General features: G+C 40.3%; 1 protein-coding gene across 3 annotated transcripts in view; it reads left to right on the top strand.

The window, feature by feature from the left end:
* The window catches only part of LOC104926545 (alpha-1,6-mannosylglycoprotein 6-beta-N-acetylglucosaminyltransferase B), a 108,493-nt gene that overhangs the window by 56,789 nt on the left and 31,135 nt on the right, over positions 1-20,569 (top strand). For all 3 annotated transcript variants that reach the window (XM_027283673.1, XM_010740420.3, XM_027283672.1), the window contains exon 8: positions 3,377-3,546. In XM_027283673.1, coding sequence (XP_027139474.1) covers positions 3,377-3,546 — 170 coding nt within the window. The remainder of the gene's footprint in view (positions 1-3,376; positions 3,547-20,569) is intronic.

The following is a 20,569-nucleotide window of genomic DNA, read 5'->3' as shown; positions in this document are numbered from 1 at the left end:
TAAGGGTAGAGTAGTTGCGCTTGGCAGTGCCAGCTTGTGTTGCCACCCGTGGCCTTCCATCGGACAGCTGCAACCTTCATGAGGGGCCACAGTGCATGAGCGAACAGGGTCACACACACACACACACACATGCATTCATGCAATAACCGCATGAGAGATGCTGAAATGAGCATTAGCATTCTTTTGTCGTTAGTCTGTTGGTGATGAGTGGAGCAGAGCAGAGCAATGGAGTGCTACAACATACTTGAGAGGCACTGTGCTCTCATAAGTACGCACTGAAGACTTTTCAAGGATTTTACTAAGACACACACTCATATTACATAAATCCTCCCTTACATTGTCATATGAAAGAGAACGTCTCTACAGCTGATCCCAGTTATACAATCAAAAAAACAAATCAGAAGTTGGACGGTGTTGTGATAACACCTCGATTTGAAGGGTGGTGCGTGAACACACGCACCAAAAGACAGGGCATTGTAAGGGTGAGTGAGAGATTTGAGCATGAATGCAGTGTTATTGTACCTCCATGTCTGTCTCAGCGGGTTTGGCAGGGCTTTGTGTTCAATCCCCAGGGGACGTTAACAGTAGAGAGTAGCTTCAGATCCTTTTGAGAATCCCTCGAGCTTGCGACGAACGAGCGAGCATCCATAAACACACAGAAACATCCACACGCACAGAGTTCATTGATGTATGTCTGTGTGAAACAAATGAGCGCAAACAAACAAAAACAAACAAAATTCCAAATCAATCAACACTCATACACACAGACACACAGACACACACCATCTGGGAGTACCATAAGTCCACTGTATAAAGAGTTCCACTCTCTCGTGTGTGATTAGATTCCTGTGGGAGGCAGCTGGCCGTGATACAGTTTATGAGGAAGCACAGCTTTAGCTTCAGACTTACTCCCTCTATTGTCGGTTTCCCATCATGTGGCTTTTCCACCCGTTCAGCTTCATTTTCAAGCGAGTGTGTGAGCAAATATGCGAGAGTGTGTTGGCGCCGATCTGCCTGAAACAAAGTGAGAACCACCCACCCGAGTTCCTCTCTTCTCTCCATTGTAACTATTGATTATCATTCTGCGATGTAAAGGTTACTTTTCCAGCGTTGTCCTGATATGTTTCATTGAACTCCAGTTACTGCCTATTAGAGAGAAAGTGAAATCTCTCCTCAGCAGTCGAGATCATCGCTGCAAGTTGCCAGATTTGGTAAAGCACCCTTACATCTCTCCCTAATAACTTGTGTCAGTGTGGATGCCAGTTTTATAGACTCCAATACACTGTTATTCAGCTCTGCTGCCACTGCGTGATATTTCTCCTATTTATTTAGCAGCGCTGCTGTGCCACTGCCAGTATGTGAAGTTTGCCTCCTTCTGCCTCCATTTCTGCGTGGTTGCCAGTGTTTGTGTGATACACCCTCACCAGGACCACAGCCACCACCAAGCCAAGAGAGTGAATAGCACTGGCGCCATGAATTCTCACTCTTGCCATCTGCCACCCAAGCTGTAATTAAATTTCACTTATCTTTTTTTATGAAGCAGAAGTTAATAGAGCAGTCTTATTAAATCAGGGGATTTTTCACACCAGCTGGAGTGTCACTGGAGCTTGACTCTGCTGCATACAAACCATTGTCCAATACCATACACACATGTTGGACATCAGTGGAATGGGTTAAGCAGTAGATGTGTATAGCTACAATGCAAAAGAACCTCCTATCACTATTTTAACTGTATCAAACTATTAAAGATGAGATACTCACACTAGTGATGTTCAACTTCAGAAAAATACAGAATGCAAAATAAGAGTCTTATGACATAATCTTTTCCAGGATCATAAAACGTGTAGGAGCAATATGTGTACATTAGTGCATTGTTACTAATGTAGCATGATGGACAGGGCAAGAGAGCACACTTCTAAAAAGCTCTTAAAAGCTTGTAATCATTATGTATGCAGCTCAAAGCTGTGAAGGTACAGGCAACGGTACATTCACTTATATACAGGCATAGAGAGAGACATAGCATGATAGTGATAGTGACATAGTCACCATCAAAACTTTCTGCCAAACTCAGCACAGCTGGATTTAAGCTCATTATGCATGTTGCATGGAGGTGTTCATGCAGCATTAGTTAATCAGGATTACTCAGCAGAGCAACGTTTGGACATGGCTGTGTCTAATCCACTGTGAAAGGCAACGTGTTGCTCATTTCTCGGTGGGTTGCACTGATTATGCGGCAGCTAGGTGGACACGCATGCTGTATCCTGTCATTTCGTTGTAAAATTGCACAACATGTAAACTGTGCTAATGTTTTCACATGTGTTACATGATGTTTCAAAACAAAGGGGGATTTTTGTTCCGCCGGGTGCCCAGGAATTAGGTGTAGCCTTTATAGTGCATGTGAAATGAGTTGGACAGTCCATTATGATGGATTTCTACATGCTATTCCACTGGAGCATGAGGAGATAATTTGTTGGGGATTTTCAAAGAATTACTTTTCAGTTTCCATAATTTTCTTTCGGGATAGTCTGAAAGTCTAATGATTCTAATCCTCAAACTCATTAAAAGAGTTTGCACTGTGGAAGCTTAACTTTCAAGGAGCTTAACTTACACAGTACGCACGGATATATCAACAATACAATGCAAATCTGATTTAAATGAAATGCGCTTTATGATATACACATTATACATTACATGCACTGTATGCACATTACTGCATCACAAACAACACATATGTAAGGGAGAGCTACTGCTTTGTTCAGTTCAAGCAAGGCCTACTTAGAAGCAAGGCATCATTAAGGATTAGTAAATTGTATTGGGAGAGGTTTTGTTAATGTTAGCGAATTATTTATTGAAGCGTCTTCATGCCTTTCTAAACCTTACTTTTGAAGTTCACCACATAAAGGGAAGATTGTATATGTTTTAAGTGAACCCTCGGGTTAGTCAAACTTACTTTCTTTCCTGTTTATACAGTTTATAGATTGATTAGTTCAGCTTTTACTTACCATGTACCATGTTTATGCCTTAGTTGTAGAGATTATTAGTTTTTTAAAGAGATTATTTGTGACATTTTAGGTTTTACTTTTTAAATAAAGTGGTTAATATCATCATTCTGCTTGTGTTTTCATCCCATTGGACTTCATTGTAGCAAATGCACCATATTCCCAGATTAGTAATTACCAATTATTTGCAATAAATCCTATAAATCATATCAGGTAGAGACTTAGAGAGATGAAAAGTAGCCTGGTTGAATATTTAATCAACAACCACTGTATTATTTGCTGTCAATATTCTTTTCAAGTGAAGCTTTTTATTTTTATTTTATTTTATTTTCCATTTTTTTAACTCTTTGCCGCTATGTGTCTCCATCCTCCTTCAGATCCTGGTCCATGTGGGTTTCCTGACAGAAGAGTCAGGAGATGTTTTCAGCCCCAAAGTGCTGAAGGGGGGTCCTCTTGGAGAAATGGTCCAGTGGGCTGACATCCTCACTGCCCTCCATGTTTTGGGACATAACCTCAAGATATCCATGTCTGTCAAGGAGCTACAGGGGTGAGTTACTGTGTATGTTAAAGTGTCATCATTACCATGATATCTCCCCTTCAGTGAATCAGCATTTGCCTCTCTGCAGAAAAGACCAAGCCGTGAATGTACAAGTGAAAGATACTGGCACAGCTGAAAACTCGAATTAACTGCTATTTGAACTGATATTTAGAGAAGCCAGTAGGTGACATTTCTCCAGTTAACCGGCTGCATCACATCGATATTGGGATTATCCAGACAAGGAAACATGTTTGCTTTGAAAAGAGAGAGGTTATTGATTGGCAGGGTTGAGGCTACGAGTAAACAGTTTGATTACTTGAACCAGAGTCTGGCCCTTTCTAACACCTACATGTTTTATTTGCTGTATACATTACTTGTCTCATCCACAGTTGAGACATTTAACATGTTTATTAGGAAGGGTACAAAATGTCTGCCACAAAACGACCCCCAATGACAGCTGTGACAAAATACCGATGACCTTCTACAATCCTCCTATTATGCTAATGTGAAACACTTTTGTATTCAAAATATGTAAGATATGCAACGTAAGTAACTTGTTCTCTAGCTACACCCCACTCTTACTTAACCTAAAGATCAGGTTTGAGGGCTCTAAGGTCCTGTTGATTTATTTGTGGCTGTATTGATCCCGTATTGACACACTCCACATCTTCCTGTCAGTGTCACGGCATTTGTGTGTGTCGTTTCATCCCCTGCGTCAGCACGCTTACATGTTTCTGCTGACGGATACAGCTGTAGAGCCAACACACACACACACATACAGACGGGTGGATGGATGTAAATCCACCCTGTTGGAAGCAATCCCTCAGGCTTGTTCTGTCCAGTCTGCGCAATATCTACTTCATTGCCGAGACTGAATAAATCACACAGGTTGTCAGGCTCCCTGAAGATGGATGGCTAATGTTGAACAGTAGAATTATGAATAGGTATGAGTTTGAGGAGACAACTGAATTGTACTGCAGATGGCCGACGTCTTTGTTCTGCCTTGATTGGGCCAATAGTCTTTGTCTTTCTGCCATCGTTGATCACCATGATGACACACGTATAGCGTATAGATCAATATAATGATGTCTACAGAGACCCCACTGTGCTCTTTTACACTGTGCAATGCCTGCGACAACTCCCACAAATCATAGAAGAAGTATTATATTGACCCCCAGCCTTTGGCAGTCATTTTGTAGACATATAACACCTCTGCAGGGAGCAGGAGGGAGTGGGGAAATCTAGAGGCATTTTATGCTTTAAAAACGAGTTTAGAGATGGCAGGGACATCCACAAGGCTGCGTTCAGGTGTCAGACTTGAAATGGATGGCAGGATCGTTTTTACTGTGTAGGTGTCACAAGAGTGTTTCGGGACCCCCATTTAAAATTTGGTCTTGGGATGTGATTTTCTTTTTTTCTTCTTTTGGACTGAGCAGTATAATCTACCATACCGGCGTGAAGAATTATTTTTTTCACCATGTCCACATGAAATGGGTTTGAGAGGAAAAATAGCTTTTACCTTTGGATTACTCTGGAAAGCAGTCTTATCATTCTTCAACCCTGCATTCAAATCCCGACTCAGTTCCTTTAAAAACACCGGTGTGAGAAATAGCACATCAACTTTGTCTCGTGATGTTTGCTGCAGGAAAGTGGAACATAGAAAGGTTATGCAGTGTGTCCAATCGTTTTTTGTTGATGTGTCACTTTTTTTTGTTCACACCTTTCATTTCCCTTGGTCCCTGCTTTCAGTAACACAAAAAAAAAAACGAAAGGTTGAACTAAGGTGATAATGCAGTTTGGTTGTCATGGAGTTCTACAGTACTATAAAAATAAAAATGATGTGATTTCCTTTCCTGTGCCTCTCATGTTGCCTGGCTCGTCATAATCACAATCATCAAATCTTGCAGTTACCTTACATGGAATATATGTTCATATAATGTTGCAGTGTCCGTTCAGTTAAACCATTTATAATAAAATAAACCAGAGCAAAGCGGCACTGCTTGAAGGAGAATACACTGTTTTTAGCTATTAGAGAGAGACTGATGGACTCCTTTGTGCTGTCAATGCTATGTAGATTGATCTATCCACCTATTGGAAAGCATGAGTATTGATCTTTTGTTTGTTGGCACTGTGAAATACACAGGATGAAAACATTGTTTGAGAAAGAATTAGATCAGAGACACAGTATAGAGTATTATCATGCTTAGATAAAGTATTCTCTCACCATATGGTCTTGTCTATATTCACATCTGGTCCTGCAAATGCAATCATTGTGTTTTGTCAGTAAACAACAAGTAAAGGAGGAAGCCATAGCGATCACGCATTAGTGTAGTAGTGTACAGTAAACATTTCACACAAAATATCACTATCACCTTTGAGAAATGTTATAGGATTCATTATATCGACACAGATGTTGATTTCATTGTTGCTGCTAATGTAAATTTATTGTGGTACAGAGGTAAGAAAGTTGCAGAATAATATCTCCTTTAAAACATGTTTCAAAGCAACTTCACTACATTTATGTTTCCATTTGACTTTCTTAGACAGACAGACAGACAGACAGACAGACACACAAAGACATAACCAGCAACACAGACAAAAATACAGACAAATGTTCTGACAATCTGGATTCAGGCAGACAGACAACAATTGTCCCGAAGAGGCTGCTTAGCTGAGTCCAAACACAGATTTAGAAAGTTTTCTTTGTTTTTCTCTGGGCAACCCTAACCAACGCTAGAACAAAACTGAACAAAAAGTGCCCAGGGTCCAAACACCTCCACAACTTCACAATAGTGTGTGTGCGTGTGTGTGTGTGTACATGTCCTGTGATACATTGCTCTCATGGCCATATCTGAGAGTTGTAATTGGCTGAGGATGAAGCAGAGGCTAGCTGTAATTGGCCACTGAGGGGATGATTTGGTCCACTGTATACTGACTATAACAAACGCCCCTATTTGTAGTTTTCAATCAACCTTACGGTCAGGTTACTGGAATTTTTTCACTAGGGATCACGTAGGAACTCACTAACACACTGTGGCCCACAAGCGATAGCTGAGCGTGAAATTGAACCAGAGCATATGGACAACAACAACTGCTATTGATTTAACTCAGGATGCAATACACTTATATGGATAAATACTGAATTAAACTGAATTCTAAAGTTGATTCTTGTTTTGTTGTTCTGGCTGTAGGTCCTAATGATACGGATTCATTCACTTATAATCTCCAATGTTGTCTGTGAGTAGAGACATATCTCTGTCCCAAGGCTGCCACTGTGTGGGTGGATGAACTGATGAAAAAATGTGTATGGAGAAGCCTGTAGGGTAGAAAGAGGAGTACAGCAAAGTGCTGAGTTGACATCTGTGGAGTCGGGGAGGGGACTCTTGTTATTGAAATATGCAAATCATAAGTTCTTTGCATTGCTTTTTTATTTATTTTATGGAAGGCTTGCTGATAAATGCCACCTCTTTGTTTTGAGAATGTCCGAGTCCGAATGTCCTTCATTTCCTGCACAAAGCAGAAATTTTACTTGCACACAAACCTGACTTAATTCAGTACAGATTTTTTGCATCTCCTTGTTTCTGCTGAGTGTGCAGTTCTCACAACGTGGCCTAACCGAGTAGTTTGATGGAAATGAAGCTGATTTTGGTGCCAATTAGATTGGCGTGGCACCTAAGATGTATTAGTGTTGGAGGGAGAAAAGACAGGGCTCCTCCTGCTCTACATTACACGCTCAAGGGTCCAGATCAGTGAGTGCTGCTGCTGTCAATGTGAAGGTGAGTGGTCAGCACCTTTCTGCCTGATCCTGTCACTCCTATAAAAAAAAGATGTATAGAGAGTTCAGTAATACTGAAAGATAAAAGATCCATAAACAAACACTAGCCTTTATGTAATGACTATCCAGAGTAACTGAAAGGCAATAAGGCAGGAGTGTAGTTAGTAAAGCAAGATGAAAAAGACAAATAGGATCCTGGACTGAATTAAAAGGTCTTTGTACTCCTTCAGAACACCGTCACCACCACCACCACCAAACAAACACATACCTTTCTGAAAATGTGCACCACTATCCATTTCCATTTAATCAGATGACAGCTGGCTTTTCACCTGCTTCCAGTGTGGCTGATTGGAATAACTATACATATTTTTAACAATGTATCCTATGAACTAGTTCTAATCACGTATGTATTGACGCTTACACAGAAGCTGCTTTTGTGTTAATAATAAATTCATCAGATTTGATTTGGTTCTTTCTTAACATCTGTGTTTTGTTGGTTTTCATTTGGTCTTTCTCCACTGAAGGGTTCCTTCAGTCCAATAGGCACGAATGGATTGTGATTTTTCTGTCACTTCTTGTTAATAAGTTTTGTATACTGTAGTGTTCCTTATGGTAAACAAGCAGTATTATATATGAGCATATTTGGCCAACAACGGGGAAACAGAGTTTTCCATTATAATGCTATTCCTCGTGTTTTCCAAGTTCCATAATTACCCATTTAAAACTGAACCGAAGTCCTCACAGCTTTGAAATGTTCAGACTATTTTGCCATCTCACGTGCTCCCTCTCCATCTCTTCCTCTAACTTGAGGTGTCAAGTTTCACAGTCTCATCCCAACCACAAGTAATGAGTTTTTGGTGTTGGAGGTGGAGAGACACAGAGTAACAGTCAATCAACACCTCCAATATAGTAGAGGAGGGAGAGTAAGAAAAACCAGAGGATAAGATGTGCTGATAATTAGATGGTGTGACTGGACAGACACAACAGGGATGCACATTCGTTCCAGCCTTCTACTCCAGATGTGTGAGGGGCTTTTTGTTCTGGTGTTCCTTGCTCTCTTTGTTTCTTTTGCTGGCATCTTTTTTTTTGATAATGTTGCAAACTTCTCTCCATTACATTGAAACAAAATCCGACATTTCGCAACTATTTGTTCATTCATAGAGATATAATGAAGTCACAGGTGTGTGTATGCACAGTATTTTATAATGGGTTCAATCTCGGCTCAGCCAATCATCACCAAGGACCAGGACTATCCATTTTAAAATTTGAACTGCTGTCACATCTCTCCTAATGACATGAAAACACATTTACAGCAGTTTATACTACAAGCAAAGACTACATGAATCAGTGAACTTTGCATAATAGCCACAATAAAATGACATGCTATAGTTTGCACGGTTCCTGCTCATGCCCAATTTAACTTTTATTTTCAATTAACGGTTCCTGCTCATGCCCAATTTAACTTTTATTTTCAATTAATTTTCCTCAATATAAGCTCATTTATATCAGGAATTTAGACGTTCTAGTGGGGATTAGAGTGAAAGCTGCATACAATCTACATATATACCCTGACCATACTACAAGGACACCTGAGAGCCCACCTGCTAATCTACTTTGTCTAAGTGGGCCCCAAAGCACCCTTCTGAGGGCACTTGATGCACACTTGCAGCGCTCATGGTTAGCCACAGGGATGTGTGAGTGCCCCTCTGGTGCATAAAATTTCACCAATGGTCAGGCCTACATCAGACACTAGCTCATTTACTGATTTGGTATGATATGGGGGGGGCTCCCCTGAGCTAACCCTGAGCTCCCTCTGCACTACTGGTTGCTGTTATTAGTTAATAAGTTACTTAATGCAATTATGAAAGTCAGTGTATCCAAAGATTCTCTGTAGTGGCCAAGATGACTTTTTACATCACCTTCACTAACAGTTAACAGTTGCTATAACATCCATCTGTTCACAAATCTTTTTCACTTTAAGTTTGATCAGTGTCATTACATCTTTATGTTAAGTGTATGCCTCTGTACATTTCAAGCTTGTGGTATTTCACTCCTCTCTACAAACCACTGAAGTCAACCATTCACATAAATCCACTGGTTGCTGCAAGCTTTTTCTCACTCTTACAGTAGGGCATGTAGGTGCAGGCATCTGTTTTATCTATTACAATGATATCAGTTCCCCTTTCACGCTGACTTTTTTTTTTTCTTCCAATACATGCCCACACCACCACAGAAATATCAAGGTCCAGACATCTCAGTGTACAAAGGTCAAATCTGCTGGTCAGAGAAGTTTGACTTTTTATATATTTGGCTTTATCTTTTGGACAGGTTATCAATATTAATAAGGGGCGGCACAGTGTTACAGTAGTTAGCATTGTTGCCTGACAGCAAGAAGGTTCTGGTTTTGAACCTGCCAGCTGGCTATGGGCTTTTTCTGAATGCTGTGATGAACTGGCAACCTGTCCAGGGTGTACCCTACTTCTATCCTAATGTCAGCTGGAAGCCCATGACCCTGCAAAGGATAAGCGCTTATAGATAATGGATGGATCAATATTTCCCTATAGAGCCTCTGGTGTCTAGTTGTAAAGCAGTGAACAGTGAGTGTTAGCTTTGAACCTTAAGCCATTTCAGTAGAGCTGTTCTGTGGACTTACATTCTGCATGTATCTGTCTGTCTTGTGTGAGGAGTGTTTGAGAAAAGACTCCATATGTGAATCCAACATTTTCTAATGTGTGTGCATCTACTACTACAGCAGGCTGTAAAAGAACTAAAGCTAGTTTTCAGCATAAGCTCACTGCTATAAATCTAGTGCTTTGGCCCAGAAATTGCTTGTATAACCCAAGAGATTAAGGCAAAAAGAGCTATCCACAAGAGGTTACGTAATGCCTACTCTTGGATTGGTCCTCATACTCTCCTTGTTGAACACTTGTTTTTCTCTTTATTTTGCTCTCCTTTCTTGTTTGTGCATTAGCTTGACCGTCGCTGCCTTTCACCTCTCTTTGTGGACACTGTCCTCCCTCTTGCTTCTATTTTCTTACAGTGTCTCCAGCTGTTTTGATTACAATTACATCTCTAGCTTCCATCTATCTTTTTTCAACATCAGAGGATTAAATGTGGCCTGACCGTGTAAAATGTGTGGGAACTACCAAGAGTCTGAAAGTACCAGGTCAAAGACTTTGTAGTGAGAGGTGTGGGTTAGTCTCTTCAGCTCAGAAAATATGTTTCCTTCCAGAACTATTACTTATGCGATATGCAGAATAAGTGTGACGAGTGAATGGGAATATGAATGTGTGGATTGTTGTGGGAGTTACTGTTTGCTACTTCTCCTCCTTTTGTTGTGTTACTGTCTTTCTGCCTTGCTCTGCTTGTTTGACGCTTTGTCTGATAAACCCTTTTCTTCCACTGTCTCTGCATGTCCCTTCGCCCTACATCACCCCCATAAACTTGACTCCCTCACCTTTCACCATCATTAAAGTGAAGCCTGTAGAGAGACTTGAATCAGTGACCTCAGTTCACCTCCTGCTCTCCCAGAGGCTGACTACAAGCTGCCTTATTATAGTTTCCCCAAAGCAGATAAGAACACACACACATACAGCACACACATGCGCGTATCCTCTTTAAAACCCTGATCTTGCTTTCCTTCCCTCTCCCTGGCAATTAGGCTGTTCTCACTTTCCTTACATCGATGCTTTTCCTTTTTTTTCCAAAAAAAATAAAAAAATCTTTAATACTCTGCTGTTGCTTCTGACTTTGTTGTACAAGTGAACAACCACGCAGTTTTAAGGGGAAACAACTTGTAAAGCAGCTGACTCGAAACATTATTATGCACTTGGCTTTAAGTGCGGAGGAGAAGCGTCTCCTATTAAAAATATCCAAACTTTGAGTTATGTAGGGAATGTGTAGCCGATCTCTTTATTCGAGAGAACCTGCTGAGGTGTGTGAAACTCCTAAAGAGACTTGTGAGGTATCCCTCTTTAAGAGAAATGGTGGCACATTAACATTAATCAGTTGTGGAAGCTGTGTGTGTGTGTGTGTGTGTGTGTGTGTGTGTGTGTGTGTTTGGTGGAAAGTCAGCTTGTCTCTTTGTTAAAAACTAGAACATGCAAATAAGTAGTTTGCTCCGTCTGCATCATTTTGTCTATGTTAGCAGAAAGAAACCACATCCAGTGCTGGTTAGTAACTAAGTACATTTACTCGAGTAATGTACAAATTTGAGGTATTTGTCAGTCCACAACGAGGAAAATGTACTTTTTACACTACAACACTCATTTGATAGCTTTAGTTACTTTAGAGAGCTTAAGAAATATATTTTTCTCTAAATTAAACTAACCGCCAGTTTATATAAGTACAGCTCAAACAAAATTAATCGATTCTAGTGATAGAGCCTTTTTTCATGCAAAAACATTTCATGGTGGTTTCAACTTGATTTGCTGCTTTTGCTTTTCAGTTACTATAATATTATATTTTAAAGTCTGTATTTTATTCATTTTGAGGTTTGAACTGTTGGACAAAACAAGCATCGTGAATGTTTTACTTTGGGCATCTGGGTAGTCGTGACAGCATTTTCTAAGTTGCAGTCCTAAGTATATAGTAGTTTTAAGGTAATCTAATGATATAATGGACTGTTGCAAAAAATATTTTGACCTCTTCTCATGAAATGATTGTGAAAATGTGATTTATTCTTGACACATCAAGCGTATCTTCTCAAAACTTCACTGATAAACCTCTTCCAAACATATCACAGTGAAAATCAAACCACAATTAAACCGATGTGTATAAATAGGAATAAAAAGAGGAATGTGTCCGAAGACAAAATTATTCCAACTTTATGTGCCATAACAGGATCTGAATGATTCCTCCACCACACCTCTCCTCTCTTCATCTCTTGTGTTGTGCCTCCTCTCACCTTTCTTTTTCTGTCTCTGTCTTCAGTTCCCTCTCTCGTTTAGCTCTTGGTTTCTGTCTCTTTCTTCCTCCAGTTGTTCCCCACTAAGTTCAAATCAATGTGCTTGTTAGCAACTTCCCAGATTTTTGCAGCATTTCATCACCCCTACCCTCGCTTCTAACCCCTTACAGACACACACACTTGGTAATGACTTCCCTTATCCCTTGTCTCAGAATTGAAGAACTGAAGCGAAAAAAAAAACAGTTGTAGCCCCTGGGTGACTTTGTCTTTAGTTACTGGTGTTGCTTTGACTCATATCGCCGCATGACATTACTTCTAATTGGTCTGTGTGACACAACTGGGACTCGGAAATACAAATAGGACAAGCTGCTGCCTATGCTTCTTTAGCTGATTAGGCACAATCTTTGGTTTACTTACATGAGTGTGTCTGTGTGTGCTGGTGTTTTTTTTTTTCTTCTTTTTAACATGGAAGCAGTTTTATAGGACGAATAAAACCTCAAATGTAATTATATGAATTGAATATTATGACATAAAACTAGATATCATCTGGAAAGCAAAACATCTTAATTAATGGCAAGTATTTATGACGGGTTTAGTTATGAGAAGGATTTAAATCCAACCCCCCTTGGGTTGAGAAGTGAGGGTATTGCTCTGCTAGCTACAGCTAAGTGTAAGTTATTTTATGAATTGCTCTGCTAGCTACAGCTAAGTGTAAGTTATTTTATGATGGGTAGGTTAGATAATCGCTCCAAACTGCATTTGATTGGATTTATATCTGTAACCACCTCTAAGTTCAAGATGAGTCATGAAAAATATGTTTTACTTTTTACAGAGAAAGATTTTGATGTAAAACTACCCAAATATTTAGGTGTTATGACACTTATTTAGCATAACAAGAGATAAATGAACAATTAACACTGGGGCATAGATTTGGAAATCTTTGTTTCACGGTCTTTAAGTGTCAAAAATCTTATCTGTTTTGCTATAACTGATCTTTGTAACTACATTTATTAATCATTGTTTCTCAAAGTTTTGTAAATTTGTGAAAATGTTATTAGAAAACAGTTTGCAATGTTTCATTTTCTCACTATCATCCAGATCTAACATCCATCTTTAGCCAAAAACACAACTTAGTGTTTATCTCCATTAACTCAGCCATTTCAGTGAGCCAGCATGCACAATTGCATGTTTCCCTTTAGTCATTTTATGTGTTTTGGGCAGATTAAATAGTGAAGAATTTGATTAAAGTTTAGTCAGATGTTAAGAAGACCCAAATGCATCTATCATGTGTGATCGTTACTCCTCCCCTACATCACAAGGAAACTAGCCTCCACATGGTCTGTCCCCTGTGACAATGGCAGCTGAAGTAACATTGAAATTAGCTGTCACTCTTCCTGTCACTTGAGACAGGGAGAAAAGTGGTTCCAGCAATTTAAACACAGACAATCATACAAAAGGCACACAGAGCCATTGTAGCATTTATCTGATCCCTGATCAGTTTGACCAACGAATGATCTGTGTGGGCGAGAATGAGGACCCGTGAAGACAAAGCTTTTGTCTCACTCTGAAATGTGATTCATCCATGTGTTCGTGGATAGTTGTTGCTAGCTGTTAATTAATAGTGGTGTTTTTCTAAAGTGTTATTCTCCTAATGATATTTGTGAATTATCGTCTTCAGGTGCATTACCACCATGTTCTGGATTAGTGCCAGCCCTGATTTCCATGTGGCTAGCGAACACACTGATATGTGACTACAGTAGGTGTAAACAAAGGTACTCAATCACATCTGGATATGTGCAGATAAAAGACACATATACAGATGTGTAAACGCGACCTGATGATCCCAAAAAAAATGCAGTCATTATCAGTGTTATTATTTATACTTCTCCAGCTATAACATGTCGAGTTGTTTGCCTTTTCGAGAAACAAATTCCTCTATAATTTTAGCCCATTAAGTCATTTTCTCTAGTGTGTTGAAGAAAAACAGCAACTTACCAAGAGAGAGGGGTAGAGTGGAGAGTGGAGAGTAATGGCAGTAAAGGCGGACTCAGTTGTCTGACTACGTGATGAAAGGCTAAGGGAGGTCAGCCTCTATCGGCTGCAGGGCCAAAACAATTGGCTCTGGCTGAATAAAGTAAGGGAAAAAGAAAAGCTAGACAGACAGGTACAGTAAGAGCATGTGTGGGAGATACAATGTGTGTGTTGTATAGGATTTTGTGTGTTTCATCATCCCAGACCAGACCCTGACACTCAGAGTTTTCCACTCTCCTGTAACTGGGGAACGGAAGCAGGGAAGGCACTGAAATGACTCCAAGGGCCTGGAGACACATTGTGCCAAGCTCAGGTAAAGCCAGCTCTATCAGCCGTTCATCAACCTCCTTTCCCTCAGTGAGCTTTATATCTCACAGAAAATTGCTTAAGGCAGAAAGACAGCAAATGATGAAAAAGAGAAGTTGAAGGATGTGAAGGTCAGTGATGACCATCTCAATTGTTTCTGTTTTTTTTAAATCAACTCTTCAAATGTAATATAAACAGATGTGTGTCATTGTGAAAGCATTTCTTTGCATACTGTCCCATCAAACTCATCAACACAGGTTTGTCATAAATAGTATGTAATATAGTCATGTCATTGTGCGACCGAGTTAGACGGTATGAGAGTGAAAAATCTGTCAAAACACCATAGATCCTGTAGTTAGGGACAAAATTCCTTCTTGGATTAAGAGAAATAATGAGCCCTTGCTTGAAAGATTATGAACCACATAATGGTTCTTCTCAGTGCAATGGTGCATGACAACTACTGACAAATTAGTGTGTAGCACCTGCAGAGCAAGCACATCGTCATCCATTTTGATGTCGGGAAGGTACGCAGTCATGCATTAAAAGAAAATATCAATAGTTACATCATCACTAATGTGCATGGTAAAAACGGTTGGTGGATGATCACATACAATATGCAGTCTTCTCACAATCTGGCTTTTTTTCCTTGTTTTTCCTACAAATTAATTTGACTGTGATTTCTTATGAGCACATCAGCTCAGTGTCAGCTCTCTATTCTTTATCTAACCATTAGAATATTTAGTTTCATCTTGAAAACCTAAAGTAAGTTAAATGGTGTTCTAACCAGAGACACCAATTTATCATGTCTGTGACAAGCACTGCTAAAAATGGGGTCAGAAACCTCTTATTAGTTACGTTTTCCTCTTAGCAAAGACAGTGCTTGTTAGTTATATCAGAGCCCTTGTTATCTCAACTTTCATTGAAAAGAGAGTGCAGCTATGTGAGCAAAGTCCAGCATAATTGGGTTTGGTACCCACATACTCTCCCTCACGTGGCGTCCTCAGAGTTGTTAAGAGTTAACGCGAGAAACCAAAACATTTTCTTCAATGGTGCTGTCAGCTTCTTCTCTTCCTAATAGCTTTAAAAGCGACGGGCTGTCAAAGCCGGGCTCAAACTGATGTCACTACACCTGATATTTCTGTGCCCTCTCTGAGGAGAAAATTGGGCCATTTTAGGGCAGCCAGCCTTGAAATTAGGCTTCGGAAGAAAGGTGTTGATTTTACTAAATCTAAATAGATTGCTGTCTTTTCTCTCACCTTTACTTTTTGTATTTGATTTCCCACTTTGTCTTACTTTAGCCTTTTCCATCTCACTCTGTGGGTTTTGCAGCAAATTCTGGGTAATAACTGAGCTCAAGCAGGGAAAGGCAGTTGTGGATGCCCGCAGTATGAGTGTAGGCAGACGCTGCTCTAACAGCTTCTTTACAGCTCCATCACCAACAAACCGACATTGTGTTTCTGCTCGATTTGTCTGATGGGGTGAGCAGAGTGCATGACATCTATGTCCTACAGAAACCACATTCTACCACTTTTTCTTTTATTTTTCAGCATCTTTCTTTGAGCTAAAATGATGATATGGTGGGTTTGAACCCTGCCTGAGTTAAGAGAGTTACTCATGTTAAGCTCATGCTTGTTCACCATTTTAGTTTAACACATTAGCATTGTATCACTAACTAATTTGCACACAAAGTACAGCTGAGGCTGATTAGATTTGGACAAATAAAATTGAAAATGGTGCTAGATTTAAAGTCAGTGGATCACCCAAGTTAAAATTTATTCTCTACTTTGAATATCTGTATGGGGACCATGAATGTATCTGTACAAAATGCATTAAATGGTTGATTTTGACTAAAGTCTTGGCCCAACCAACTGTCTTAGTTAAGAGAATAGATCAATTGTGATCATGTTCAGTTGAAGCCAATATATACTGTTGACACAAAACAGATAGCAAACACCAATTTATTCAACAAAATCTATTCCTTCTACAGACTTTTTGGCTTTCTAACAGCATCACACTATTTCTTCCTTTGACAGCAGCGATAATTCCAACGGTGACTAGCAACCTTTTTCACTAGAATATAAACAAATATTGTTTTAGGGCATTTCCTGTCAGTCTGACAGCCAAAATGTTCAGCCCGCAGTGAAATTGACAGAGTCACTTAAACTCTGTGCCACTGTTTCTTTCCATCCCGTCAGATTTAAGACTTTGGATACTTCTGCATGGCTGCCTTACAGTCATATCAGCTCAATGTGCAAACAAACAAGTTCCTAATTAACACTTGTCAAGTCAGAATAATAGTTGAAGAAAACAACACTGCAGACGTTTTCAGCACTGAGGCATGGATGAGAGGTGGATTTATTCTCTGTCGTTTGATTGCCACCGGAAAAACTCTTTTCTATAGTGCCAGTGTGGGTTTGAAAGTCTAATTTCACGTGTGAGCTCAAACTCAATTCAGGCAGCTGAGTGCAACTTCAGAGGGTCAATGGTCTACAACAGGCATCGATAAAAATTAGTTCAGTTGGTGCTCTGCCCTGTCAGCTGGGTAATACTAATGAGTTCGCTTGAATGCACTGTGTGTATGTCTGTGGTGGGATGTGGTATGGCACTTGCGCCCACGCATCCACTTGACTTGAGATGCTTTCTGAGTGTTTGTTCCTACACATTCACCCACACGCGTGTATTAGCTTCACACTTGAGCGAAAGGCATCTGCATGCTGTATCATTGAGCAGCACTCTGCTTCTGTTTCACTTATTCCTGAGTGCTGGTGGCAGGTTGCAAAGTGGATTTATTTGATCTGCACCATGTGTCAGAGCAGAGTGATATCTGCCAAAGTGTCTATTTACATACGCATATCCCACCATACTGTATGTATTTTCATATGTGCATTTGTGTGTGTGTGGTCTCACATGTGTATCTGTCTGTGTGTGTGCGCATTTTCAATTCCCTGGACTTTGTCTGTCACAACCAATGCAGACTCTTATTCTTCATGATTTAGTGGGATTAGATCAAAAGTTGCCGACTAAGGGAAAAGAGCAGAGTGCCTGACGTCTTGGGAGACAAAGTAGGAGCTGGCTTTATTAGCAAAGAGTGCATATGCAGTGTGTGTGTGTGTGTGTGTGTGCAAGAGTGTAAAAAAGAGCTCCTGTGTGTGTTTGTGTGTGTGCGTATCCACAAATATGTTTATCTGTAAATTCACATTTTTGGGGGAGGTTAAAGAGGTGTGTTTTCCGTCTTTTATCATTTTATTGTAAAGCTGCCTCTCTCCTTTTTTTTTTAACTCAAACAAACGGAAACACACACTTCCTCTCTCAGGAATTGATATCCCCTGTTCCTGAATCTTTTTTTACTACTTTCAGCCTCTTAATCTTTACAGAATGTCTTTTTCTCTTACTGCCTTCTACACCTTCCTCATCCCATTTTACTCCTCTTCTACTCTCCCCTCACTCACATCCACTTGGTTTTTGCCCCCCCCCCCACCCCCTCTCTCTCTCTCTCTCTTTGACTACCTGCTCTCTTGCCACTAACTTGTCACTTCTCCTTCACCTTGCTCACCCATCTTTCTCTCTATCTTCTCCCCCCGCATCTCTAATTCTCCCTCTCTGCACCAGAGCTTTTCATCTGAGAATTTTATTATCTCTGACAGGAGTGTTGAATTTTTTCCTCTTACTTCTTTCATCTCTGATTCATTCCTCCCCTCTGCTGCTCTCCCTCTCTTCTCTCTCTCTCTCTGTCTCTCTCTGTTTATGATGCCTCGCGGCTCCCTTATCTAGTGCACCCTGCCATGGCTGATAACTGGGGCCTGTCAGCTGCTTCTAGCACCACCACCGTATATATATACTGTATATGTGTGTGTGTGTGTGTGTGTGTGTGTGTGTGTTGTAATTGTTTTTTTATTTTTCTTTTCTTTGATTAGAGACAGTGCTAACTAGACAGAACCAAAATCTACTCCTGTTGCAGACACCATCGCCCCCTTTTTACTTGTCACTCTTCTAAAGTTTTTTATTCTCTTGAGAAGCCCTTACAACTCACTGAGAAGTATTTTACGGTTTATTCTATTTTATGTTAGCATAGATCCTTCCCGCTTCATGTGACTCTTCCGAGATGTCCTTTGTTGCAATGCTCGGTTTACCAAAAACACCTTAGCATTTGCATCCCCTTTATTCCAGTATGAGCCTGAGAGAGACGAGAAGACAACTTGATGCTCAGGGGTTAAGTGATTGTAACAAGTGTCAGAGCTCAGGCAGAGAAATTCATACCTGCTCAGAAATCTTGGTAAAGTCGGGCAAGGAATTGGTGAATACAAAAAAACACCCCTGCAATGGGACCACGCTGTTTAATGAACAAATTAATACGGACAGGGAGAGGAGCCATGTGTTATGCCAGAACCAGAGCTGGGCAAGCGGGCCAATGTAACATCTGTGAACAGGCTGACAGAGCCATGTTGATGGAGGAAGCTAGAAAAGAAAAAGAGGGATGACTGCGAAGAAAGAAGACGCCTACGAAAATACTACACAATACCAACAAAAAATGCAGATTGTTTCTCTTTGATAAGGGCAGCACGACTTGATCTCATCTCGAGGCACACCTCACATACTAAGTCCACTGTATTATCGCCCCATCCATGCTGACCATCAGTCCCTGAGCACCTCTTCTGGGTATGTGTGTGTGTGTGTGTGTGTGTGTGTGTGTGTGTGTTGTTGTGTGTGTGTGTGCCACCCAAACCAACAGCTGGCCACATGTCACTGTGAGGTGAAGAGATTCCTCTCAGCTGGCAACACATAACAGATGATCCGTACTTGATACATGTCAACAGTTGAAGGGCACCCCAATCATTGCTGCCAGATAATGTCATCCCCACTGTCCTGGATGACAGGGGTAGGATGGGGTCACCAGTGAGACGAAGATGCAAGCAGCTGAGACTATGACAAGCAATGGACAGTGTGTGTGTGTGTGTGTGTGTGTGTGTGTGTTGTTTCTTCTATTATCAAAGAAATGGCACGGAAGATGAGCTCTTCATTTTCACATGTGATAATGTGATAATATAGATTTGAAGTGAAAGCAGTTTGGTGAAGCTTTTCACCTTGTAATTTTTTGTTTTGATTGCTAACTAGTGATTTATCTAAACAAACATTATGCATACAAGAAATATCTAGGTAGTCGTCTCACTCTGCCCGGAAAGAACACAAACCGAAAAAGAGGGGTCAAGCAAAGAGAACAAAGATAATGTGAAATACTATTCAGTAGGATTGTTTTGCAGATTGCACTTTCAGGAAATGTCAACTTGGTATGCAAAATGTGTACATGTTTTATAAGCCTTGTTAACTATTCACAGAAGGGCCACACAAAATAAAAAAAGTCAAACTAAATTTAAAAAAAATCCAGTCCTAAATGTTTTGAAAATGTTGCCTGGGTGTTGCCTAAGGTAACATCCAAAAAGTTTCCGCCTTAAATTTGCAGGGTGTGAATTTGGTTTAAAAAGTTTATCACTGTGACATGAAGACAAAAATGTACAACCAGTTTGATCTTCTTATGTGTGGACCCTGTAGGCAGCTGTAGACTGGATAATACTCCCATTTTAGGGAACACCAAGTCACTTTAACAGTTACTTCAGTGTGTGATGATGTCTGTGTGCATGTGCGGAGATAGCGGAAAGTTGAAAAAGTAAATACTGGTGTAAATCAACCTCTTCTTAATTCTCAGGCTATTCAAATGTAAGTTGGGAAACACCACACACACACACACGCACACACACACACAGCATAATCAAACACTCAAACATCCATGTAATCATCTGCTTCCACATCCGCTCTGATTACACCCAGGGGTGGCAATCTGTGAGCGTCTTGGCAAAGTTTATCTTACTTGAAAAAAACACACCAAATGCGCACACAACACACACGCACGCACGCACGCACACACCACACACACACACACACACACACACTACATAATGCTATTCAACACATCTTTTACACACAAGGCTTCTCATGCACCGAAACAACACGCAGCACAC

This window comes from Larimichthys crocea, chromosome X (genome assembly GCF_000972845.2).
Source record: "Larimichthys crocea isolate SSNF chromosome X, L_crocea_2.0, whole genome shotgun sequence".
Classification (NCBI taxonomy): Eukaryota; Metazoa; Chordata; class Actinopteri; family Sciaenidae; genus Larimichthys; species Larimichthys crocea.
This window is presented reverse-complemented; position numbering and strand designations above follow the sequence as displayed.